We start from the raw sequence: 26670 nt of genomic DNA on the forward strand, positions 1-26670 counted from the left end.
GATGAAGTTGGTTGCAACTGGGGTTTGCCAGTCAGAGCAAGAACTATCACTCTTCAGTACAAAATACATGAACTTGGGAGTTTAGGCACAGTCTGTTTTACCTGTAAAAGATAAGTGCAAAAATTACACTGGTGTAATGAGACATGTCACTAGAGAGGGTGATATCCTCCTTATATCTATATTTTCTGGTATTTACAATACCAAATACTTTTGTTAAAAGAAAATCTAAAAAAACAAAAGAAGTGCCAGAATCCATATTTAGAAAATATCTCTGTTTTGTGAATTAACACCACTGACATGGAGGTAGCCTGATGCATTTAAAAATAATAGGTTAATACATCTGTATATATAAAAATAAGTTGTATGTTTGTTTGTTTGTACGCATATGATGCCATTATAAGTATATAAGGCTTTGTATATGATGTCATTATAAGTATATAAGGAAGCAATTCAAAGAGAAATTTCAGTATAAATCCTACAATGGCAGAAGAAACAGCCAAGGAAGCTGCTCAAAGAGTTTATTCCAAGAGAAATTTCAGTATAAATCCTACAATGGCAGAAGAAACAGCCAAGGAAGATGCTCAAAGAGTTAATGCCAAAAGGCTTGCAGCTAATAAAAAAAGTAAGAAAAGAAAGCTATAAATCCTACAATGGCAGAAAAAACAGCCAAGGAATCAAATTGTGTGAGAAATTTTAGTATAAATCCTACAATGGCAGAAGAAACAGCTGAGGAAGCAGCTCAAAGAGTTAATGCCAAAAGGCTTGCAGCTAAAAGGGAAAGTAAGAAAAGAAAGCATGCCAAGGAATCACAAGAACAATGTGAAAACAGGCTTGCAGCTCAAAGAGACAATACCAAAAGAAAGTATGCCAAGGAATCACAAGAACTACATGAAAACAGGCTTGAGGCTCAAAGAGAAATTACTGAAAAAAATCATGCCAAGGAATCACAAGAACAATGTGAAAACAGGCTTGCAGCTCAAAGAGATAATGTCAAAAGAAAGCATGCCAAGGAATCACAAGAACAACATGAAAACAGGCTTGCAGCTCAAAGAGATAATGCCAAAAGAAAGCATGCTGAGGAATCGCAAAGGCAACATCAAAATTATTGCCTGGCAGTCAGGTATGGCCCAGTTGATGATTATGGCTTGAGTAGATGTGTTCAAATCAGGACTATGTATAAAATTTGTCCCTATTGCAAGGCTTAAAATTTAATGGTGAAATAATGGGAATGTGTTGTGCTGCAGGAAAATTTGAACTTCCTCAACTGGCTGCACCCCTAGAGCCATTGCAAACTTTATGACATTACAGACCAGGACACTGGGACACAAGGAATATAAATGATGACTGGGACACTTAAAGAGAAATTACAGACCAAGACACTGGGACACAAATGGTGACTGGGACACAGGGAATATAAATCATGACTGGGACACTCAAAGAGAAATTACAGACTGAGACACCAGGACATAAATGATGACCAGGACACAGGGAATATAAATGACAACAGGGACACCAGAAGGGCACAGGGGGGATATATAAATGACAACAGGGAATATCTGATTAGCAATCACCATGAACAAAGCTCAAGGGCAATGATTAGAAAAAAGCAGTATAGATCCAAATATGGATTGTTTTCCTATGGACAATTATATGTTGCATGTTCAAGAGTCAGTAAACCTGACAATCTATTTATATGCACAGACAATGGGACAGCAAAGAATGTTGTATATTTGCAAGTTTTACATAGTTAAAAACATATATAGCCTATATCTATCTATATTCACAGGTGGGACACAGGGACACAACTACAATGGCATGTAACAACTTATACATGCATAGTTTCCACTTTGCAGCATAGTTTTCACTTTAGACAGCTTGTGACAAAAGTAAAGTTTTACTGAACTATCAAAAATAAATAATTGTAATTCCTGGCAGAAGGGTCACAAAACAGAGATCAGCACTAGGCTACCAGTAGAGACTGTAAAGTCTGATGCTAAATTCTTTACCTTTTTAACTTGAGTAGAAAATCTCTCAAGTTTTCCATTTTATACCACAAATAGTAGAGAAGGTCATCAAAGATATATGCCCCTAAGAGAAGGGGAGTGAAAGTAGGTACTTCAAAGTACCATCCCAAGGATTCACTAAGTACCTGAATCTGTTCCTGAGAGTAGGTTGACCTACCTCAGCTGATTTGAAAAATCAAGGAGTCCTCAAATATAGAATTCCACTTCATTTATTAAAATAAAAAGTAGGCCTAGCCTATCCCTTTTTTTATGTGAATTTCTAGGCTACCCACCAGATAGAATGCATAGCATAATTAAAATTGTTGGTCAGAGCTACAATTAGCTACTATTGATCTAAATTATGTTTTATCTTCATTATGTTACCGGTTTACTTTCCTGTGCATGTGCAACTACTTTTTCTCAAACTTGCGCAATAAATTCAAAATCTTTCATCTAAATTTTTTTGCTTCGAAATACTTGATGATAGTAGCCTACACAAAACAAAACCTAAAATAAAATTATCTTAATTGCATCATATATAATAAAATTAGCATAAATTATCGTTCCTTGGCTTCTATTTTACCACAGTTTCATTATAAATACTTTTTTGGTATGTATTTAGTGATTTCACTTTCTGCACCCTATTTCTTTTTCAGTACATTCATTATCGTGATCTTTACTATCCGGAAAATGGCACCTAAACCGAAGCCAACTGGTAATTCGATTATTCACTTATACAATTTTCGCACTTCAAACTTTTAAGAAAGTTGTTTGCTAAAAATAGGTCTGATAAGCCAAGAATTGGGATGATCACGTTAACAAAAGGGGAACACGTTAAGAAATGAAACTTTAGACCTAGAGCCTAAAAATTTTAATAACACTTACTTTATGCATTGTTCTCCTATATTAACGCATAAGTATAAAGCTGAAATTATATGTTTGCCATGTGTTATTCTGGGAGTAAAATTTCGGAAAAGCTGCATATTGCTTGTTTATCATAGAAACAAGGCCTAGTTAGGTTAGGAAAATAAAACTTTCAGAGATAGATCTATGTTATAAGGTATGACAACTTTGTGCAATTCCAATTTATGCATCTTCCAAAATCTGTAAATACATTTATAAAATTAGGATTTTATTCTGATAACAAGAATTACAAAACAAAAGCCAGAGAATTAGAAATTTAAAATGAAGGTTTCATTTTTTTTTGTCAAGTTACAATAGGTTTAGTATAGTGTAAACCTAGTCAGCCTGTTGAGTAGGCTAATTTCTAAGACAGAAATCAAAAGAGGATAAATTAGCTAAGAAGCTTGGTGTTATAGCTTGTCAGTAGTTTAGCATTAGCCTAATAGCTTGGTAAACCTTTGTGGGGTATGTTTTTGGCCCTAGATTCAATATTAAAAGTTTTGTTGTCCTAACCACTTTCCAGGATAGTATTAAGAAGTGTGTCTAGAATTTTACCTTCAACTGTAGCATTAAATTAAGTTTCTAAGCTTTCTGTTTGATGGCTTTAGTTTTGAAATACAATTTGTGTTATTTTATTAGAATTTGAAGCATTTTCTCCTAATTTTAAAATTAATTTACAGATCTTTACAACCCTATAAATCAAAATCAAGTAAAGATAATGAAGATGATGGATATTTACATATTCATCTAATTTAGCTAGGATGAAGGTTAATACAGCATTTGATACTGCCTCTTGATACTCTTTCCAAGTTCAATGATTTCTTCTTTGGAAGATAATATTTTTATGTCTCAAAGGGGCTTAAAATAGCCCATAGACTAGTAGCCAAAAGTTTAAACAGAAAGTCCACCCCCTCAGCTCTTAACTAATGCCATTTTCCCATGGTGTGTCACTAGGACAATAACAGAGTGACTCCTTAATAGTTAAATCATTAATACAGCAGAATAGATTAGAAATAATTTTTTCTGATGTTTCTTAATTTTGCTTTGTTGTAAATAAAGGTAATTATTTAAGAATTTGGAGTGTTGCAAACAGGTGTTGTTTAACCTATTGATTACTAGATAGTTCAATCACTTTCTTGTGCATGACTATTAGTATGACCTTTTAACCAGAGTTAGAGTAATTTCATGGCAGTAGGGGTAAATGATCAAACTGCTTTTTAGGCTAGAAACAGGGGTAAAGTAGTACATGGAATGCACAGTTGTATTTAATAGAATTAAGGTTTGATATAAAAAAAAAGGCACTTGTCTGTTATAATGCTGACACTCAGGTTTTTCATCCATCAATGCACTGTAGACCCAATTTCTTCTGTTAGTTTCTTTCAGTTTATCATTAGGCAAACCAAGTGACAGAATAGATAGCAAATCTATAATTTGGGCTTTATATTTGCACATTAGGGGTGAGGGTAAAGCATTTAGACAGCATGAAGTTAGAAAACAATTCTTACTTCATAATATACAGAATAATTCAACCTAACACAGTTTGCATGTAGACCTCCTATACTTTACCATCACCCCAAATGTATAAATATATAGCCCAAATTTGTCTCTTAAGTATTGTATTTTTATCATACTTAGGTATGCTTTGTTAAGATTTAACTTAATTTCACTTCTTGATTGTCAGCACTGTAAAAAATAATCAATCAACCTGTTTATAACCCATCTACAAAAAAGAAAACAAAACACCCATAAGATAGAGTAATAAGAGAAAAATAAATTAAAAAAGCTATAAATAAATACAAATCAATACCAACAAACAGTTAAATAAATAATACTGACCATGGATGAAGCACCATCAACATAGAAAAACAAAAATCATGTAGCCTTTTATCAATAACACAGGCAAAACTAGTTGGAATTTATTCATTAAGTAACTATTTGTAGTCCAAGGAGGGTAACTGAGAAGGAATTTAGCATAAGGAAAACATACTCTTCAAACAGATAGATTCTGATGTTCACTAAAAAACTACCAGAAAAGCTATTTGTTTTGATTTTGGTTTCATTTTTGATAATGGGTTTGTGACTCTTTGAAAGGAGTTGACCTAGATCTGAACTTAGCAACCTTGACCCTGGGATGGACCCAGGGCCACAACTTGTAACAGGAAGTATTTTTCTGCAGCAGTTAGTTTTTAATTTTGGCAGCTTAGAGAATCACACACAAGACACCTGTCTTAAAAGTGTTCCTTAATTTTTATTGAACTACTCTTATTTAATTTGGTTGAACACAAACCAATTATTTAATAGGATTTCAAGCAATTTTGGGGTCTTTTAGACATATTAATCCCAAACTCACAAGTCAAAAATTCATCAAAGGTACAGGACCCAAAACACTTAGTAGAGGGGCTTGAAAACTTGAAATGTATCAGATTTAGGAACTAAGCTGTTGTACATTGAATTGAAAGCATGAGAAAGAAATCATCATCTTTTTCTTTCTATATTTATCTCTAATGAACCAGCAGTTTTTTTTTATCAATTTAACTGGCATTTCATCCTGATCAATGATTAATTGCATTCTATTTAGCTTTGTTTTGAGTATATTTTACAGTATGTCAACATAGGGGGGAGTATAATAGACATGCATTGGCCAAACTTTATTCTACTTTCTGTGACCATTCTGTCCTTTATGCTTCAGGTCTTTTCCCTCTTAACAATGGTAATTTAAAAAGAATTTGGATAAAATATTTCAAACATTACAAATTTCTTCTGTATATTCCACCTTGGACAAAAAAACAGAATCTTGTTAGAAATCTTTCAGTTCCTGATGTAACTTCTAAGTTTGAGATTCTTCACAGAAAACTCCATTACAGCTTCTGCACACCTATCCCCTCGCAACCATAATATCCAGATTTGTTGATTTTGTGTGTGTATTTTTTTCTCTCCTTGTGTTTTTTTTATGTACTCTTACTCCACCATATTTACTCTATGTATCATATGGGTGAAAAATAAGATAAATAAATAATATGTTATTTCTTGTTATCAAGTGACTGTTGACCCCCTTATTGGTTTGGAGAAAAGGACTATAACTAGGAAACCAATTCAAAAGCTTAAGTAGAAACAACCAATATTTTGTAATGTAGAAATCCTTGATCAGTTAATTCTTATTACCTAAAAAAGCTGTGTAGCTATTTAAATGAGTCTCAAAGGCAAAATCTAAGCAAAACTCAAAGAATATGTTATGTCATAATCAAATCCTTAAAGCTTTGTAGTTAGGGAAGGGGGTGCAAATACAGGATAGGGAACACCTTCCAATCTGGTTTTGACTTTTAGAGTCATTGCTCTAAGTTTAAGTTGATAATTTTCAAGTAATTGGGTTCAACCCCTGCCATTTTAGAAGATTAGAAAAATGTTCTGGTCAGTAATTCTACCAAATCCCTGGAAATCTGAATGTTAGTATTGACCTTATGCTTGGAATTAATGGATTGTTATACAATTTTCAACTAAACTTCAGAAATGTTACTATTTTGGAATGCTACAGCATGATACCATATTTTGAAAACATGCCTGCACATTGTGTATGTTAATTTACTCAGTTATGTCTATCATTACCCAAGTACACTCTTGCAAAATGTGGAAAATCTTGGCCTAGTGAATGATCCCTAATAGCCCCTAGGTGTTCTGACAACCAAATATGGTCACTTTTTCTACTAAAACCTATCTATGATAGGTAATTTAGTCTGAAAACACCCTCAAAATTGTGCAAGTCCAGATGAAGCATCTGCCTATCTGTTTGTAAGTAATGCAAGTACACCTCACCTGACTTCAGTAAATGAAAAAAAATAATAATGGCATAAATTAAGTTTTGTATGGATGGCAAGCTCAACCTCTCCAACTTTTGCAGGACTTCCTATAAAAAATAGAGATGTCTTCTTTCATTGAAGTGTATATCACTCTGAAAGAACAAGTAGGCCTACTTGGTATAGCTTGCATGCAGCTTCTTATTGGCTTCATGATGCTCAAGCATTGGAGCTAAAGAAACATTAATGCTTCCCTATTTCTTTATCAACTAAGATAAAGATGAGATATTGTTGCTATGTCTAGATTAGATCAAGGAACATATTAGGCTATTTTGGAAATATATGTAAAGAAGAAAGTAATCATTCATGCCAAAATATGTCATCAGATTAAATTGAATTGTGTTATGTGATAAGTGGTTAGAAATACTAAATTAGGTGTTTATTTTATTTTTGTGTAGGTCTACATAAGATCAAGTCTTTTCTGAGTTAAGTTGATAATAGCTTCCAGAAATGAATATGTAGCCCAGATGTGCTGGAATTTGTAAGATATGTAAAAATAATAAAGCAATTGATTGTAAACCATGAATGTGGCTGATACTACTGTATTTCAAAAAGTATAGCTGATACACAAAACTAGATTTTAAATTTGGATTCAGCATCCCAAAAATGTATTAGGAAAACATTACAATTATTAAAAAAAAAAGACCTAGTTATTATATGATACCATATCAAATATGGATCTGAAGCATGGGTGCTCCAAACAGTAGACAAAATTTACAATATGTTTTCCAGATAAATTGCCTATGGATCATACATGGTGCCTGGCTTAATGACTGTATTTCAAACACTAGGCTTGACAAAAAGTATGGTTCAGTCCTGATTTTTAGGGCTATAATGAGAGAAAGATTGAGATGGCTAGGGCACATTGTGTGGATGAAAGATGAGAGATTGCCAAAGATTGTCCTTTTTGAGCAATTGTCTGGGGCTACATGGAAAGCAGGTTGTCCTTTTCTGAGGTGGGAGGATGTCATAAATAAAGATTTAAAGGAAATAGGAACTTTCTGAGAGAAGAGAGAGGACTTGAATAGATTAGGTTGGAGGAGGAACATGCATAGCTGGGTTGGCCTTGGGTGGCTTGGTGCTGCAGTGAGTTATTTGTAGTAGTAGTAGATATGTAGTGATTTAGCCATAAACTTAATTGTGAATTTTAGTGCTATATTTCAAAAGTTAAAGCCAATTCAGAAATACTGATTTCATATTCAGCATTTGCATACTAGCATCCAGTTGTTCATATGATGTTTGGAAATATGAAAAAAAAAAATTCTTTTATTTTTAAATATACCTTAGAGGGACTATCTTAGGGATTGGAGAAAGTGGCAATTTGAATTGATCCTGTCACAACAAAAATTCATTCATTTCCTCATGAAAAAATTTGAGTTCTGCTGCTAGTCTTAAAAATTAAGATTGATAGAATTCTACTATTTAGACAAGTGATTACTTATTAATATGGAATTGGTGAAGAAACAGCAACTGTTCCAACTACAGCGTCATTCAGGTCAAAATCAGATGCAGAATGGAGCAACAAACTACTGTTTAGTTATGTTTGTTATCAACCACTAACAAGGAGCTGAACAGATCCAGAATGAACCTAATCTCTGATGTGTAAATTAGGTCAGTTAAGATACTCTATAACTTAATGAAGAATATATTTGGTACTTTGAATGTCCAGAATCTGGTTAATGTTATCATTCACTGGGTAATGTCTGACAACTTCTTTTTTCTCTGATAGAATTAGATTAGCTTTGCAAATCAGCTTTGATGGTAAAAGTTAGTTTGGTTGGATTGGAATTGGTTAAAGTACCATAAATCTAAGAAATGGGTTAAAAACTAACCCAGCATAAACTTACATAACCAGTCACCATCGAACCTCACATAAAACTGAAAAAGTTGACTGGCAAATTTTTGGACATTCACAGTAATATATATATTCTTTTGTAAGTTACAGGGCATCTTAATTGCCCCAATTTTCATGTCAAAGAGAAATGTGATTTATGTTGACCATACCTAGAGGTTTTGGCTGTTTAGTTGAGAATACTATGATGATAACATGGGAATCTCTATGATATATTAATGATTTAAGCTTATTTTCTTCTGATAAAATAGAATATGAGTATTTTTAAAAAACATTGTTTTATCAAAACTTTAAATTTCTATTCTGTCTTAGAAAAGAAGGCAGCAGCTGCCCCTGCTCCAGCTGTACCATCACAAGGCTCTACCAAGCCAGCAGAACCAAAGAAAAAGGCTCCACCTGCTCCCACCAAGACAACAACTAAACCTCCTTCAAGAGGTGCTGCACCTGCCAAATCTGATAAACCAAAAAGGAAATGGCCCAAAGCCAAGGTTGCACAGGCCCCAATCACAAAAGCCCTCAAGGCTAAGCAAAAGGTAATGTTTTCCACATTATTTTAACTCTGCTTAAATGTGATTTTTGATACAAGATATGAACTCAAACAACAGCATTTAACTCAAACAACAATTTATATAAAAAAATCAATATGATTCATCCAAAACCAAATGGGGTGAATTGGGTAAAACAAAGATCTTACATATAGTCTGGCTAAAATTCACTGGAATAAAAAGAGAGAAAAAATAATGCTATGGGGATGGCAACTACATTCCTTGTCTGTGCTTTGGGGTCTCAGTCACCAACCAACAAAAAATACAAATTAATTGAAATCAAATCTCTTCCAAAACAAACAAAATTAAAATTCACACTTACTCAGCATTTTTTCTATCAAATTTTCTTTAAAATCACTATAATTTTCTATCCTCTCATATCTTTTTCCAAATTACAGTTTTATACCCTTCATAATAAAGGGAAAAAATTGAAACTAAGCACTGGAAAATGAGTGATAACACCTACTAGTTGTACTAAATTTTATTTTATGTTGAAAAAAAAAATCAGTCAATATGAAGGTAAAAGATGGGGACAGTGTACCATACTGTTTTTTCCTTCTTTTTTTTAGAAGGGACAATATTTTTATGAATGTAATAGCGGTGATTTTATTTGATTTCACAAAAAAAGTTTAATTTCTGGAGAGTATGAATGCTCCCCACCTGCTTACAGTTAATACAAGGTTGTGCAATAGTGGCAGGCATATCATATGAAATTTAATGATTAGGTTTTGATGTACTTCAAATTGTGTGTTTTGTAGTATTCAGAATTTAAAAACTGTAAAGTAACCTGCATGCAGATTTTATCTTCTATGTTATAGAATATAGAGTGATTATGTCTTCTCGTTTTAAGCTTTCTAAAATTCTTGGTCTTGTAAGAGGTATGTGAACATAGGGGATTCGTCCTAAATGAGAAAAAAAAATGGCTAAAATTGTCCAACCTAACTGAGAAAGTAGAAAAATGGGGACCTAAGAATGTTCTCTCTTTTCGTTTAGAATCCAAAGCCCCCCAGCCTCCTCAGGGTTTGATAAGAAACAATGATATTTTCTTTTTACGAATAAAATTATATGTAAATTATATAATAATATGTAAAAGTGATATAATAACATCAATTAATTGCTCAGGTCCCTTCTTTTGTTTATTTCCTCCTGGTCCCTTCTGTTGTTTTGGTTTTTGGACCTTTATAATAATCCAACTTGTTTTTACTCATGTTTGGCAATTGGAGAAATTATCACTTTCTATTTTCTTTGTACATTTTTAAAGAAACAATGATATTTTCTTTTTACATATAAAATTATATTTTACATACTCAATACATACTTTTTGTAAATATTCAAGCAACATATGTAGCTTAATAATACCATGATGATAACTTGGGAATCTCTATGACATAGTATGATTTCAGTTTATTTTTTTCTGACAATTTAAACATATTGATTTGTTTATATTTTTATTAGACTGTAAATCTTGTAAAAAAGGACTTTTCAGGTTATCAAAGGAGTCCATGGAACGCGTGTCAGGAAAGTCAGAACCAGTGTCAAATTCCGTAGGCCAAGGACACTTAGTCTTCCAAGAAATCCAAAATATCCTCGCCGTGCTGTTCCAAGGAGAAATCGGTATGTTTTTTTTGTTATTATTATTATTTTAATGTCTAAAAATATAGATAACTTCGAAGACCACACTGCCTTTCCATGACGAAAGTATAACAGTTCAAAATAGGGATAAAATCTTTTAATCAACAGTGAACAGATATAAAATTTTTAACTGGATATTTCGAGCACATATGTTGCATTGAAAAAAATAAGAGCAATAAACTATATATAATTAGTTTATTGGGTATAAATTTTGTTTGTTTTTTATTGATGTCTTTTAGTTTTACTGCTGATGATGAACACTATATGTGTTCGGAATATCCAGTTAAAAATTTTATATCTGTTCACTATCGATTAGAAGGTTTCATCCCTATTTTGTGAACTGTTATATTTATGTCTAAAGATGCAGTCATAATGTTTTCATTTGATGGTTAGATGTGTTTTGACGAATTATTTTATTTTAAGTTGTAGGTTTCTAAAAAAAAATATCAGAATGTGGACTCAGATGGTTGCCTGTTGTCTGCCACTGAATAAAAAGTTAGAAGGATAAGTGTTTTCCAGGTGTGCACTAGGCTTGTTATGTTATGAGGGATAGGGTTGGTTATTTCCGAATAACTTTAGGGACCAGGGGTGAACCATAATGTGTGATATCTTGTAAATTGTAATATGCAAAATTGTAGGAGTCTTGCCTATGACTCCTGATGAAGGACTATGTCCTGTTTTATTTTGCAGTAAGCTTAGGTTCACTAAGGAATGCAGTAAGTCTGAGGATCACTTTCTAGGAATGGGAGGGTTGTGAGCTTTTGTCCATATTACCAGCAATTTCTTCTATTTATGTAGTAATATTTGGTTACTATATAAAAGGGTTATGTCCCTTCTTGTAATCTTGTATATAATTATTTATTTCAAAAAATCACTATCACAGGGGCCTAATTTGAATAGAGGTAATACAATCAACTACTCTCTCTGGTAAATTTTAACTTAGGATTTCGTCTCTTTATATCTCTTGACACTGCTTTTAGTGTTCCAAATATAAGTCTTTTGAATAGAGCTTAGAAGCTATGAAATGTTCCTTAATTCGATTGGTGGCCGCATCGTCAATGAATAATTGCATTTTTGTCCCCATGTGGTGGGTATCTGGCCCAACTGAAGTTTTAGGATGGTCTTGTTTCACTGCACGTTGTACTCCAGTTTGGTTATATTGTTCTATCATTTATATATATATATATATATATATATATATATATATATATATATATATATATATATATATATATATATATGTGTACAGTGGATTAGCAGTATTGATGGAGTGCTAATGTGAAAGTTAGCATTCCTGCAGAATCTGCTTACATTAACTGTGTTCAGAACCATAGACTTACCTATTATGTAGGCTTGCCTCACTGATACGAGCACAACAAGCATAGATCAAGAGCAAAAGTGTGTTAAATTTAGGGTAACTTACAAGAATAGTTTAATAAATGAAACGTGTTTTAAAGGTAAATTTGTCGAATTGTTAAATACATCTATATTCCAAATTTTTCTTAGTCTGGCATTCTGATTTTCTTGTGAATTTGTCAGGCTTGTCCTCAACTATCTGAAACTTGTCTTTCAAAGGGTTCTATCAGCATATCTAGATGTTGATATAATCAGTTCTTCGGCATTTTTTCCTTATGAGTGTCTCTCCTTTGTCCATTGTATTATCCCAATTAAGATGAAGACATCAAGGATTTAACACATTTTCCCAGTTTGATTGTAACACTTTGAGTCTTATTTTATTTATTGCACTCCATCATGGATGTCAACCTTTTTCTTTGTTTCTGGTGCTGCTCTCTAAGTTATATAACAAAGCAAGGAACCTTATCCTTGGAACAAATACTTCTGGAAATAAGTAGCTGCTTGATTTGAAGTCTTTTTGTATACTCTCATATGTGCATGCAAGAAACCCAACATTGGCCCTAGGATGGATTTCAAACTTCATCAAAAAGTGAAATTATTCATTTTTATACAGCTCTAGAAAAATTAAGCCAGCTTTACCTCTCACAGACTATCTTTCCTGGCTTTACTCTAATTAGCTATGGCTCTCAAGTCCTTCATCATGTTCGCCAAGTTGATAATTAAAAAATCAACGAGTTTGTATTCACTCAATCAGTTAGATTGTTCTTTGATCCCCTCGCTCCCTCTCATTTTGCCTTGAAAACTCTGCCAGAGCTGTGTTAAAAACTGTCACCCTTCATGCACCAATGAAAAATTGGTAAAAATATTTGATTTCTGAATATTTTTTTTATTAATTTTTCATATCAACATGCAGGAGATGTCTAAAAAGCTGAATCACAAAAGCATGGGGAATAGACATTGCCATGATGTTGATGTCTGACCAAATTGAAAATGTGGTGATATTGCTTCATTGCACATCATACGTCGCTCTGGCTTGGCTACATTATTCTATCAATAGTTCGCTTTTTTGTCTTCCTATAAATTTGTCTTTTTTCGCTTTTTTGTTTTCCTATAAATTTGTTTTCTTCTTTGCCCTAAATGTGCTTATCTACGCATGCGTTTAATGATACAGGTTGAGTATTAGCAGACTATTGATGGAGTGTTAATGTGACAGTTAGCATTCCTGCAGAATCTGCTTACATTAAGTGTGTTCAGAACCATAGACTTGCCTGCTATATAGGCCTGCCTCACTGATACGAGCACAACAAGCATAGATCGAAAACAAAACTCTGTTAAATTTAAGGGTGACTTGCAAGGTTAGTCTAGTTTTTTGATTTCTCCGGGTTTTCCTTTACTGTTTGAAACTCATCTTTCAGAGGGTTCTGTCAGTAAACCTAGAGGTTGGCATATTCAGCTCTTGGGTATATTTTCCTTGTGTCTCTCCTTTGTAAATTGTATTAGCCTAATTAAGATAAATATGTCAAGGAACTTCAGAATTTTTTCACATTTTCCTGATTTGATTGTAAAACTTGGGGTTCATTGTTTATTTCAGTCTTTTATCTCTTATTGTTCTCCTTCGTGAATGTCAACCTTTTCTTCGTTTCTGGTGCTGCTCTCTAAGGTACATGACAAAGCAAGGAACATTATCCTTGAAATAAATAGTTCTGTTAATAAGCAGATGCTTGATTTGAAATATTTTTGTATTCTCTCGTACGTGTATTTCAACCCCATGATGGTGTTCCTTTTTGCCCTGAGGAATACCATCATGGAGTTGCCTGATCATTTTAATCGTCATATCTGTAAAATTTCGCAAATCTACTTTTATTCACTCATTTAGATTCTACTTCAATCCCCTGACTCCCTTTCATTCTGCCTGGAATACTCAGACATTAATGGAAAATTTTTAAATATATTTAATTTCTTAATGAATTTTTTTCTTGTTTTGTTTTTTATTAATTACTAATACTTCCATGTGGCGGATGTCTTAAGCTGAATTACTTAAGTATGGAGACTGGACATTACCATGATGCTAATTGAAAATGTGTAATGATAATGCGAAGTATAACTTCGCTTTTGCTTGGCTGCATTGTTCTAGCAGTTGTTTCCTTTTTGTCTTTCTGTAAATTTGTTTTCCTTAGGCTTCCTTTTTTTATTTGCTGTAAACATCCTTATCCATGCATGTGTTTATTGATGCCGATTGAGCATTAGCAAACTATTGATGGCTTGTAAATGTGAAAGTTAATATTCCCGCAGAATCTGCTTGCATTAATTCCGTTCAAGACCATAGACTTGTCTATTATACCAGGCATGCCTCGCTGGTATGAGCACTCCAAGCATAGGTACATAGCAAAACTATGTCGAAGTTAGGGTTAACATGAATGTATAGTTCGATAAACAACAGGTTTTTAATGGAAATTGGCTGAATTGTTGAATAAATCCAATAGTCCTTTTTTTTCATAAACCATCTCTTACTCTTCTCCTTTCCTCTTACGGTTGTACTTATGTTTGCCTACATCAATATTGTTGCTTGGTCTTTTACACATGTTGGGCAACAGAAGAGGAGCAACATTTTACGTAGTGGTTACGTAAATTCAATTATGCCATCGTCACCTGACGTTCATATAACTATATTTGAGTGTAGGAGGAGGGGCTATGGGGCTTCCCCTTAACTGGACCTGAAGGTCATCCCTTCCCCGGGAACATTGTAGCCCAGAATATACCTTTCTGTTCCTTTTTATTTTTTCTCCTCCCATAAATCAATTACCTAAGTTCCTCCTTTCCTCTAAAGATCGGACTTGTGTGCACATACAACAATATTGCTGCTTTATTACCTAATAGGCACATGTTGGGCTTAAAAACAAATATTCTAATACTTGGGGAATATATGTATGGATAACCACAGACAATGAATAAAATTATACCTTATAAGAGAAATATTTTTTCCATGAAAAAGAGCTTTTATAGGAGAATTGGTGGCATCGTCTAATTGATTCCCTAATATCAACTTTATCACCATTATTTCTTGATAGTATTGTTAAAGACTGAACACGAGGGAAGAATTAAAGAGATTCCCTTGTTTTGTCAAATTAAGCACTTTCCCCTCTAAAAATGCACTCTTTTACTTTTTTTACCCTCTCTTGAGATCTTTGTTGGCAGTCATGGGAAATTTTTGACAAGGCTACTGATTTTGTTCCAAGTTCCACTTTTTTGTGGATCTTTTAAAGCTTCCTCTACTGATCTATGCACTGTATTTTGTTGTGCTTGAAGTTCTGAAAGACTCCTTCCTCTAAATCCATAGATAGCCTCAGGCCTTCACAGAAGATGATGAAGGAAAAACAATCTTTTGAAATCTTTAAAGTCAACAGTCATCCTAGAGTGCAGTCGCTTTTCAACATAAGGGTTTCCAAATTTGAGGAATGTTTATAATTCTTTGATTTTATTGTTACAGTCATGCACCAAAAGCAAATAGTTTGTTGTTGTCTATTTCACCCCGAAGCTTTCCATGCCCAATATACCAAGGCTGTGAAGTCGGTCCACTTTACCACCGACTTCAGCTTCTGAAACTTTAAACATAATTGCTCCAACTCCAAACATTTTTCCTTCTAAGAAGTAAGAACTCTGATTCCAACATTCGTTCTAATTTACTGTAGAAATTCATGAGAGAAACTCTGAAAAGTAATATTGTAGGTTGTGGATTTGGTCCACTTAACAACTGAATCCAACTCTTGATTCCGACTCCTGAAACTTTAAACATAATTGCTTTGACTCCGAACATTTTTCCTTCTAAGAAGAAAGAACTGTGACTCCAGCATTCATGCCAATTCACTGTAGAAATTAATGAAAGAAACTAAAACGTAATATTGTGGGCTGTGGAGTTGGTCCACTTAACGATTGACTCCAACTTCTGAAACTTCAAACATAATTACTTCGACTCCAAACATTTTTTCTTCAAAGAAGGAAGAACTCTGACTCCAACATTCATGCTAGATTTACTGTAAAAAGTAATGAGAGAAAACTTGTTAGGAACTTGAAAACTTATTATAAAATGAAATATGTTACAATATTTCTGTTTCTCCAACTCCACTAAGGAAAAATTAATTAAAACTACGACTGATCAACTGTGTACAACTGATACATATCTATCTATAGATATGTATATATAGATAGATATATAGATATGAATATCTATAGATATGAATACTGCTTTCGGTGACGACTTGATAATGACTGTCTCCTTCCTGCATTGTCTTAGCCTGATTAAGATATCAAGGAATTTCAGAATTCTTACATACTTCCCTGGTTTGATTATGAAATTTTGGTTTCATTGCCAACCTTTATCTCCTGTTGTACAACTTCATGGATGTCAAGATTTTATTCATCTTTGATGTCGCTCTCTAAGGTATATGATAAAGCAAGGAACCTTCTTTATGAAAAGTAGTTCTGTAAATAAGCCTTTGTTTGATTTGAAGTCTTTTGTACTCTCATATGTGTTTGTTTTCTTCAACTAAACGGTGATGTTCCTGCAGCCCTCAGGACAAGTTAATCTGTTTTGATTCCGGCAGCATTCAACTTCCAGTCACTCAATCGGATTGCAATTTGATCCTATTATTCCCTTTCATTCTGCTTATGGATCTCTGCCAGGGCTGTCAAAATACTGTCACCTTTTCGGTACTTACCAAAAATTGTCAATATATTTTTTTAGTTCTGGTATTTTTTTATGCCCCCTATATGACAGATGTCTGACCAAACTGAAATTTTAATATATGTTTTCATTGGGCATCTTTGGCTTAGTTTTTGGAGTGCAAAGAGTAGTTAGGGTTTGCTTGACAATACTGTCACCTCTTCGGTACTTACCAAAAATTGTCAATATATTTTTTTAGTTCTGGTATTTTTTTATGCCCCCTATATGACAGATGTCTGACCAAACTGAAATTTTAATATATGTTTTCATTGGGCATCTTTGGCTTAGTTTTTGGAGTGTAAAGAGTAGTTAGGGTTTGCTTGACAGTACTTTCACCTCTTCGGTACTTACCAAAAATTGTCAATATATTTTTTTAGTTCTGGTATTTTTTTTATGCCCCCTATATGACAGATGTCTGACCAAACTGAAATTTTAATATATGTTTTCATTGGGCATCTTTGGCTTAGTTTTTGGAGTGCAAAGAGTAGTTAGGGTTTGCTTGACAATACTGTCATCTCTTCGGTACTTACCAAAAATTGTCAATATATTTTTTTAGTTCTGGTATTTTTTTTATGCCTCCTATATGACAGATGTCTGACCAAACTGAAATTTTAATATATGTTTTCATGGGCATCTTTGGCTTAGTTTTTGGAGTGCAAAGAGTAGTTAGGGTTTGCTTGACAATACTGTCACCTCTTCGGTACTTACCAAAAATTGTCAATATATTTTTTTAGTTCTGGTATTTTTTATGCCCCCTATATGACAGATGTCTGACCAAACTGAAATTTTAATATATGTTTTCATTGGGCATCTTTGGCTTAGTTTTTGGAGTGCAAAGAGTAGTTAGGGTTTGCTTGACAATACTGTCACCTCTTCGGTACTTACAAAAAATTGTCAATATATTTTTTTTAGTTCTGGTATTTTTTTATGCCCCCTATATGACAGATGTCTGACCAAACTGAAATTTTAATATATGTTTTCATTGGGCATCTTTGGCTTAGTTTTTGGAGCGCAGAGTAGTTAGGGTTTGCTTGACAATACTGTCACCTCTTCAGTACTTACCAAAAATTGTCAATATATTTTTTTAGTTCTGCAGGTTGACTACGGGTTAAATTACTTGAAAATTTTCCTCTCATGGCTATCACTCGACAACGCTGAACTAGAGTCAACCCTCTCATGCTAATTGACGGTGGGTTGGGTTCAACCTGTTGGAGGTTCTCTCTCAGGTTAATTCACGGTCGCAGAAAGGGGGAAGCAGCATATTGACAAATTTGGCAATCTATTTACAACTGATTACCCCGCCAAAGAAATGAATATGAATGGAAAAAACGAGTCCAATTCAAGGCCTACAAGGGCCTCCTGCAATCTGCCTCGACTCTTATGCAAGTGAACTTGCATTTATAAGCCAAGGGATTTGGGCCAGAAACAAAAATTTTTTCAACTGTCTGTAATTCGGACACAAGAGTAGTTACAGACACAAAGAGTAGTTAGGGTTTGCTTGACAATTCTGTCACCTCTTCGGTACTTACCAAAAATTGTCAATATATTTTTTTAGTTCTGGTATTTTTTTTATGCCCCCTATATGACAGATGTCTGACCAAACTGAAATTTTAATATATGTTTTCATTGGGCATCTTTGGCTTAGTTTTTGGAGTGCAAAGAGTAGTTAGGGTTTGCTTGACAATACTGTCACCTCTTCGGTACTTACCAAAAATTGTCAATATATTTTTTTAGTTCTGGTATTTTTTTATGCCCCCTATATGACAGATGTCTGACCAAATTGAAATTTTAATCTATGTTTTCAATTTTAATATATGTTTTCATTGGGCATCTTTGGCTTAGTTTTTGGAGGAAACTCCTAGCAAGACCGCGAACAGCCATTTCTATTGATTATTCCAAGTTTTGAAGATGGTCTTCCTTTGTAAGGGCATTCAAGAATATATTTCCCTGGAAACCAGTACTAATTTCCCCCATTTATTCTTGAAGCGTGTTTCTCCCTTTATTCAACAGGTCACTAAATTGTTATATTATATTATATTGTTATATATCTCTTGTTTTCTGAACTGTTAATAAGATGTAGACTTGTATCAGAATAAATTATGGTATAGGTTAAAAAAAAAATTTGTAATTGCCAAAGAATCTTTATTTTTTATTTTATTTAAATAAATTATTTTTTAAAATATTATAAAATAAAAAATAAAAATAAAAAAAAAATATTTTTTAAATAAAGAATCTTTATTTTATTTCTGCTTTCCTTTAACTTCCAGTTATTCAACTTCTAGTCACTAATTAAGATTGCAATTTGGTCCTATTATTCGCTTTCATTCTGCTTATGGATCTCTGCCAGGGCTAGATAAATACTATCACCTTTTTGGTAGGTCTACATATAAAAATTTGTCAATATATTTGTTTTTTTGTAGATCTGAATCTGTTAATATGACATACGGCAGATGTCAGACCAAACTGAAATTTCAATATATTGTTTCATTGTGCATCTCTGACTTGGTTTTTAGAGGGAAAAGAGTAGTGAGTGGTTGCTTGTCATCCGTTTCTAGTGTGCTTGTTTCTGCATTCCTTTAAGGAGTTTTGAAGGAGTACCTATTTGACTTATCTGTTTTTAGATTTATTCTTGGATAAACCTTCCCTCCTCTTAAGGGCTTGCGACTGTGTAGCTAAAGCACTTTCGAAGTGCTACTTTCGAGAACCAGGCTTGCTGTTTATTGATGAAGTGCTATTGTGATTTTTTCTATTCCTCCAGAACCCGCTTATTTGATCTTTGTTTCTAGCTATAGCGTTGTCTACTCCAAAGGCTTGCCCCACTGATACAGATTCTGCAAGTTTTTTACTAAAATAGCGTGAAAGTTAAGCAAGGGTCGCATAAATTATCGCAAGGAAGATTGTTTGTAAGCTTTAATGGGTTCAAGGTCACCAGTGAAATCACCAGCTTAACTGATGCCGATCGCACTAATCAAGTGGCATTGTTTGAGGGGTACTTCTTTTGGATTATTAGTCGTCATCAAGATCGGGAATTTAAAAAAAAATATATATTATTTTAGCTTACAATTGATAGGGTGTTGATATGACTTTTTGCATGCTTTTAGAACCTGCTTATATCGTTTGTGTTCAGATCCATAGACTTGTCTACCGTATAGGCTATAGGCTCATTGAGTCTAAAACAGAGCTAAGTACTAAAACTAGCACTAAAGTTGAGGAAGTACATATAAACTAATGCAAAAAAGGTTGTAAGGCATTGGGTAATTGATTTTTAGCCAAGTCCTTTTCCCTATTTCGAGCAAAAATAAGGTTTTTCGGGTAATTTTTTTAGTCTTTTATTGATTTAATGTCATCAAGGAAATTCCAGATTCAACAGATGCTGATAGTGCTAGTCAAGTGTGGATGTCTGATTTTTTCTTCTTTTACAGAACCTGCTATCAGCATAGGAAACCAACAAAAAGATCTATTAGCAGACTAATCATGGAGTGTTAATCTTTTAGCATTCCTCTAAAAATCTGCTTATATTAAATGCTTTCAGAACCATAGACTTGCCTACGATATAGGCTTGCCTCACTGATACGAATGCTACAAGTTGTTAGTAAAATAAACATTAAAGCATATTAAGAAAACGCATGATACTGATTTGTAGATAAAAAGGGGAAGATGTTGGTTTTTTCTTTGATTTATTAATTTGTACTATTGTTATGTGATTGTCTTGTGGGCTCGCCCTTTGGTCATAAAGATAAAGAGCAAATATATTAATAAAATATGCTAGCAGACTATTTTTGGACGTCTTTTTATATTGCTCTTTTCATTTGTGTCTTCTTTTATTCTGAACTGAGATCAGTTGAACCAAGGTCTCGGTCGACATAAAGAGTCGGCCTATCTCGCCGATTATAAACTTTCCATTTGCTAACGATTTTGATATGATTAAGCAGTCTTGTCATAACTTGTAGAGCTTGGATATGAGATCCGAATAAACGACAGAAAACTAAAAGCCTACGCCTGCTTTCTTGGTAATCTTAGAAAAACCATATAACTTTTGTTTTGAACTGGAGATAAAGAGAATCAAATGTAATGAAACTTAAAAAGGATAAAGATCCTGAGCCATTGCTGTCGCATAGGGTGTCTTGTCGACATTTCAGTTGCTGAGTGTTTTTTACAGGGACAAGTAGCAAACTTGTCGCCCAACCTTGCTGCAGCGGGGATCAAACCCGGGTGCTCCGTATTGCCAAGCAGAGCATCAATCCGCTAATGAAACTCAAGTCATTAGAAAGTGTGGGATTAGTTTTTCAACTAAACGGGCAAAATTTCTTTTTTAAAGTTCAGTAAAGGGTGGTCCCTAAAAATATTTTAGTATAATTGTTAAGATAATTAATATAATTGTTAAACCTTAAAAATCAGCTGAAAGGAAATATAAAATTGGGTAGTTTGACAGGCTTACTAGCTTTGATTGTAAACCTTTGCTGACACAAGGGACGCATTATTTATGCTGTGACAGTGCTTTGCTTAGCAATTAGTAAAATACTTTATTTTCCTCATTTTAAACTAGCCTCTCGTTAGCTTTTTCGACACATTCAATATATCCTCTCAATTTTTACTAACATTTTTGAAAATATCTTTTGAGTAATATGTTACTGTTTTTTGGGGGGGGGGGGTTTCTTTCGTGCTGGGAAAATTCTGCTTATATTCTCTTCGTCTTTGAGACGGTTAGCCGATCCTGGGACTCACTAAATAATTTTTAATGTACTAAATGGCCTTAAGCGTATTTTTTGTATTTACAGCATGGATGAATTCGCTATCATCAAGCACCCATTGACTAGTGAATCTGCTATGAAGAAGATCGAAGACAACAACACTCTCGTGTTCATTGTTCATAATATGTCCAACAAAAAACAGATTAAACAGGCAGTCAAGAAATTGTACGACATTGATGTTGCCAAAGTCAACACATTGAACAGGTTGGTGATTTTTTGGATAAAAGTTCTCCGGAGAGCACTTGGTTATGGTTTTAAATACAGGGTATTTAGAAATTGTACATACAATTTCTGTCGTACAAAGAAATACAAATTTCTTTCATACAATATGTCGTACAAGAAATTGTACGACATTGATGTTGCCAAAGTCAACACATTGAACAGGTTGGTGATTTTCAAACAGTTCGTGGTAACGAACTGTAGTAAGGAGCGACCCGGCTCAATAGTAACCAAAACTCTAAAAAATGGAATTTTGATACCAATAGCTACATCAAAAGAATCGCATTTTAATGCTGGTTTTAAATATATAAGTTTCATCAAGTTTAGTCTTACCCATCAAAAGTTACGAGCCTGAGAAAATTTGCGTTATTTTTGAAAATAGGGGGAAACGCCCCCTAAAAGTCATAGAATCTTAACCAAAATCACACCATCAGATTCAGCGTATCAGAGAACCCTACTGTAGAAGTTTCGAGCTCCTATCTAAAAAAAATGTGGAATTTTGCATTTTTTGCCAGAAGGCAGATCACGGATGCGTGTTTATTTGTTTATTTGTTTTTTTGTTTTTTTTGTTGTTTTTTTCCCAGGGGTGTTCGTATCGACCCAGTTGTCCTAGAATGTTGCAAGAGGGCTCATTCTAACGGAAATGAAAAGTTCTAGTGCCCTTTTTAAGTGACCAAAAAAATTGGAGGGCACCTAGGCCCCCTCCCACGCTAATTATTTTCCCAAAGTCAACGGATCAAAATTCTGAGATAGCCATTTTATTCAGCGTAGTCGAAAAACCTTATAACTATATCTTGGGGACGACTTACTCCCCCACAGTCCCCGTGGGAGGGGCAACAAGTTACAAACTTTGACCTGTGCTTACATATAGTAATGGTTATTGGGAAGTATACTGGCGTTTTCAGGAGGATTTTTTTGGTTTGGGGGAGGGGTATGGAAGAGGGGGATATGCTGGGGGAACTTTCTTTCGAGAATTTGTAATGGGAGAAGAAAATTTCCATGAAGGGAGAGCAGGATTTACTAGCATTATAAAAAAAAACAATTAAAAAATAAAAGTGAAAAAGCTTTTTCAGCTGGAAGTAAGGAACAGCAATAAAACTGAAAACAAACAGAAATTATTACCCATATGAGGGGCTCACCTCCTTCTAATACCTCGCTCTTTACGCTAAAGTATTTTCGGTAATTTCAACTACTTATTCTACGGCTTTTGTGATTCAGGGGGTCATTCTTAATGAATTGGGATACAATTTAAGCTTTAGTGTAAAGAGCGAGGTACTGACGATGGGGCGAATCCCCTCATATATGTAATAAAAACATGAGAATACAAAAGTTCTTTACGTAAGCTAATTTATAAGTTACGTAAATCTTTTACCAATAAAAAGATTCGTAAAAAATTAAAAGTTCTAGTTGCCTTTTTAATTAACCAAAAAATCGGGGGGCAACTAGGCTTCGTCCCCCGCTCTTTTTTTCTCAAAATCATTCGATCAAAATTATGAGAAAGCCATTGAGCCAAAAAAAAAAAAATGCAAATTTCGTTTTGATTATTCCTCTGCGGAGAGCCAAAATCAAAACATGCATTGATTCAAAAACGTTCAGAAATTAAATAAAAAAAACAAGTTTTTTCAACTGAAAGTAAGGAGTGACATCAAAACTTAAAACGCACAGAAATTACTTCGTATATGAAAGAGGCTGCTTCCTCATCCACGCCCCGCTCTTTACGCTAAAGTTTTTTACTGTTTTAGAAAGAAGAATTGAGAAAAAGAGTCAAACTTTAGCGTAAAGAGCGGGGCGTGGATGAGGAAGCAGCCTCTTTCATATACGAAGTAATTTCTGTGCGTTTTAAGTTTTGATGTCACTCCTTACTTTCAGTTGAAAAAACTTGTTTTTTTTTTATTTAATTTGGATAAAAGTTCTCCGGAGAGCACTTGGTTATGGTTTTAAATACAGGGTATTTAGAAATTGTACATACAATTTCTGTCGTACAAAGAAATACAAATTTCTTTCATACAATATGTCGTACAAGAAATTGTACGACATTGATGTTGCCAAAGTCAACACATTGAACAGGTTGGTGATTTTTTGAATAAAAGTTCTCCGGAGAGCACTTGGTTATGGTTTTAAATACAGGGTATGGGCGACTCAAAAAGATATTTTGAATTTTATTATAATGCGAAAGAGCTTGTGACATACTTCTGAAAAAAAAAATTAATGATTCCCCACTCATCAAGCTATAAACAAGTTTATCAGGATTTTTTTTTATTCCGTTTAAAATTATTTGTGAATATTTTGGATGTATTGACAGTGCTTATTGATGATTTTTTTTCTATATATTCAATAGAAAAGTAAGCTTTTTCGTGCAAATCACTTATTTTAATTTGCCGTAAGGTGAAAGTTTATTTGCCTAAATAACTTAAGGTTAATTTGCCTAAATTTTCATGCTAAAATGTTCGTTCATATTTTTCATCTGATTGCCCCTGTAGTTCTCGCTACAACTGTTCTTGTAACTGTTCTTGGCGTCATTAATGTCACTCCAATTTCAAATATTCTATCCTTGCAGTGTGGACATCCTACTGTCTTTATAGTCTGCCCCTAAATTCACACCGCTAAATTTTCATGCTAAAATGTTCGTTAATATTTTTCATCTGATTGTCCCTGTAGTTCTCGCTACATTGCTGCTTTAAAATATTTCAACTAGTCGGGGGAAAATCCACCAGTAAAAAAAAATATGCTGACCTTTACTCAAAATATCATTTGTATGTATGTATTTATTTATAACCCAGCGTACAAAATAATGAAGTGATGGAGTACATTGAAAAAAAGAAGAAAGAAACAGCATATCGTAATTATATTCTAAAATACAAAAAAAAATAATTCCACGTCACAAAACAACATTTTGCCATTCATGGCCAGTTTGCTTATTGCACATGTGTACATTCAGCTCAGCCAACTTAGCACACGGGTCAGACAAGCTATATTTTTGCGGTTCCACGGAGGAACTCGCAACAGAAACTTAGCAAATTTGAAGAAAACGCGCTTCATCCTAAGATGGTTAGATTCACTAAATATAGAGTAAAACGGTACTAAATACAGAATATGTGGCAGGACTATATTATTGTAAATCCTCGCAAGATGGTCTCGTTTAGCTGGTGGGTCTTTAGCAAATGGGACGACCCGATTTGATGAAAGCGACTCTGAAGTTGTGTGAACTGAAACTCTATTATATTGGTATATCTGAACTTGCCACTATTCAGTTCAAAAGAAGTGGAAATTACTTTTTTACTTCTATATACTTATATGATGATACCTTGTGGGAATCTCTCTGAAAAAAATGTGATAGACATCATTTACACCTACTGATTCATTGTTTAAAATTTTGTTTAAGTTAATTTATTTAACTGTAATTCTATCTTGTGTCTTTACTTTTTAGGCCTGATGGAAAGAAAAAGGCATATGTTCGTTTGGCGCCTGATTATGATGCATTGGACGTAGCCAACAAAATTGGAATTATATAAATTTTCGATTTTTATATGGCTTGCTATTTTTTCGCAATAAACGGAATTATGGCGAGTACAACTGTAAATTTTAGTTTCCATTGTATTGTTGTTTAGGTAACTTTGTGATAGTGTTGATTTTTTGGTTCTTGAGTTTTTAGTTTTCAAAACCGGTCTTAAATATTGTAATTTGAAGTAATAACTAAGTTAATAAGATACTGAAGACAATGGATAAATTTATTTTTGAAATAGAAACAATTTTTAAGAAGGAAGAAGCCAACTGTTGGATCCACAACATTGTCGCTGGTACACCTAAAGGTCGTACCTGACATTTTCTGACCTTTGAGGTTATTGCCATTAGGAGTTCGCTGAGCTGTTCTCAAAAGGAGAATTAGCAAAGCTGTTCTCAAAGTGAGTGTGTTTGTTAAAATAGACTTTGATTCTCTTGATTTTAATTAACCTACTGAATCTTTCTTTGAGAACAGCTTAACAAACGGTTTTTGGCAATTAGCAAAACAGTTTGCCGAGCTGCTCTCAAAAGGGTGATTAGCAGACCAATGTATGTTCAATCAGAATTTTACTTTCCTGATCAACATTACCTTGTGGATTATCCTTTCGAGCTACTACATAAAAGAGTGACATGTCGTTTTTTTCTGCGTTGAGAACAGCTTAACAAATGGTTTTTGGCAATTACCAAAACAGTTTGCCAAGCTGCTCTCAAAAGGATGAATAGCAGACCAATGTATGTTCAGTCAGAATTTGACTTTTCTGATCAATATTACATTGTGGATTATCCTTTTGAGCTACTACATAAAAGAGTGACCTGTCGTTTTTTTTCTGTGTTTGATATATGTATGTATGCTTGCTCCAGTTAGCTAAGTGACCCTGATTGCGATCAAATATGGTTGTTGGTCTTTCAGATAGCCAAAAAGGACTGGACCTCAATTTTTCTGAAATGCCCTCTTCTTTATAAGTTGGGAAGTCCTTAAACATAAAAGGCAGGTTCTTACACCTCTGATTCACTGGCTACAGCACTATAATTTAAATGTGACCAATAAAGAAAATGAGTTAATCAGGAGTCATACACCTGCAACAACGAGGTGTGCTTGGTTTTACTGATTAAAATTAGGAAGTTAAAAGATGAGGTGAATCTATCAACTAAATCTTATATCCTGTTCGATAAGGCTTTGAAGATGATCAACATCCTTTCCAGACATACAAATAATCAGATCATCTGCATAAAGACAAAACGTTGAATGTGATGGTGGACTGCGTTTACCCCTTCCCCCTCTTGGGGTATATAGGAAAATAGAAAATAATGGAGTCTAATAGACAAAAATAACAGAA

At 33.8% G+C, this 26670-nt stretch overlaps 2 protein-coding genes across 4 annotated transcripts in view; one reads left to right on the top strand and one right to left on the bottom strand.

Moving 5' to 3' along the window:
* The window catches only part of LOC136034118 (deoxynucleoside triphosphate triphosphohydrolase SAMHD1-like), a 69435-nt gene extending 66942 nt beyond the window's left edge, over positions 1–2493 (bottom strand). For 2 of the 3 annotated variants that reach the window (XM_065715267.1, XM_065715265.1), the window contains exon 1: positions 2388–2493. The gene's annotated coding sequence lies outside the window, so the exon portion shown is untranslated. The remainder of the gene's footprint in view (positions 1–2387) is intronic. The other variant, XM_065715266.1, reaches the window with a different exon arrangement.
* Positions 2494–2634: 141 nt separating this feature from the next.
* LOC136034120 (large ribosomal subunit protein uL23-like) lies at positions 2635–25405 on the top strand. The gene is made up of 5 exons (XM_065715269.1): positions 2635–2718; positions 8922–9142; positions 10641–10768; positions 21641–21817; positions 25260–25405. Exons 1-5 carry the CDS (start codon positions 2694–2696, stop codon positions 25342–25344), a joined length of 636 nt encoding a protein of 211 aa, XP_065571341.1. The 5' UTR covers positions 2635–2693; the 3' UTR covers positions 25345–25405.
* The last annotated feature ends 1265 nt before the right edge of the window (positions 25406–26670 follow it).

This window comes from Artemia franciscana, chromosome 12 (assembly GCF_032884065.1).
Source record: "Artemia franciscana chromosome 12, ASM3288406v1, whole genome shotgun sequence".
NCBI lineage: Eukaryota > Metazoa > Arthropoda > Branchiopoda > Anostraca > Artemiidae > Artemia > Artemia franciscana.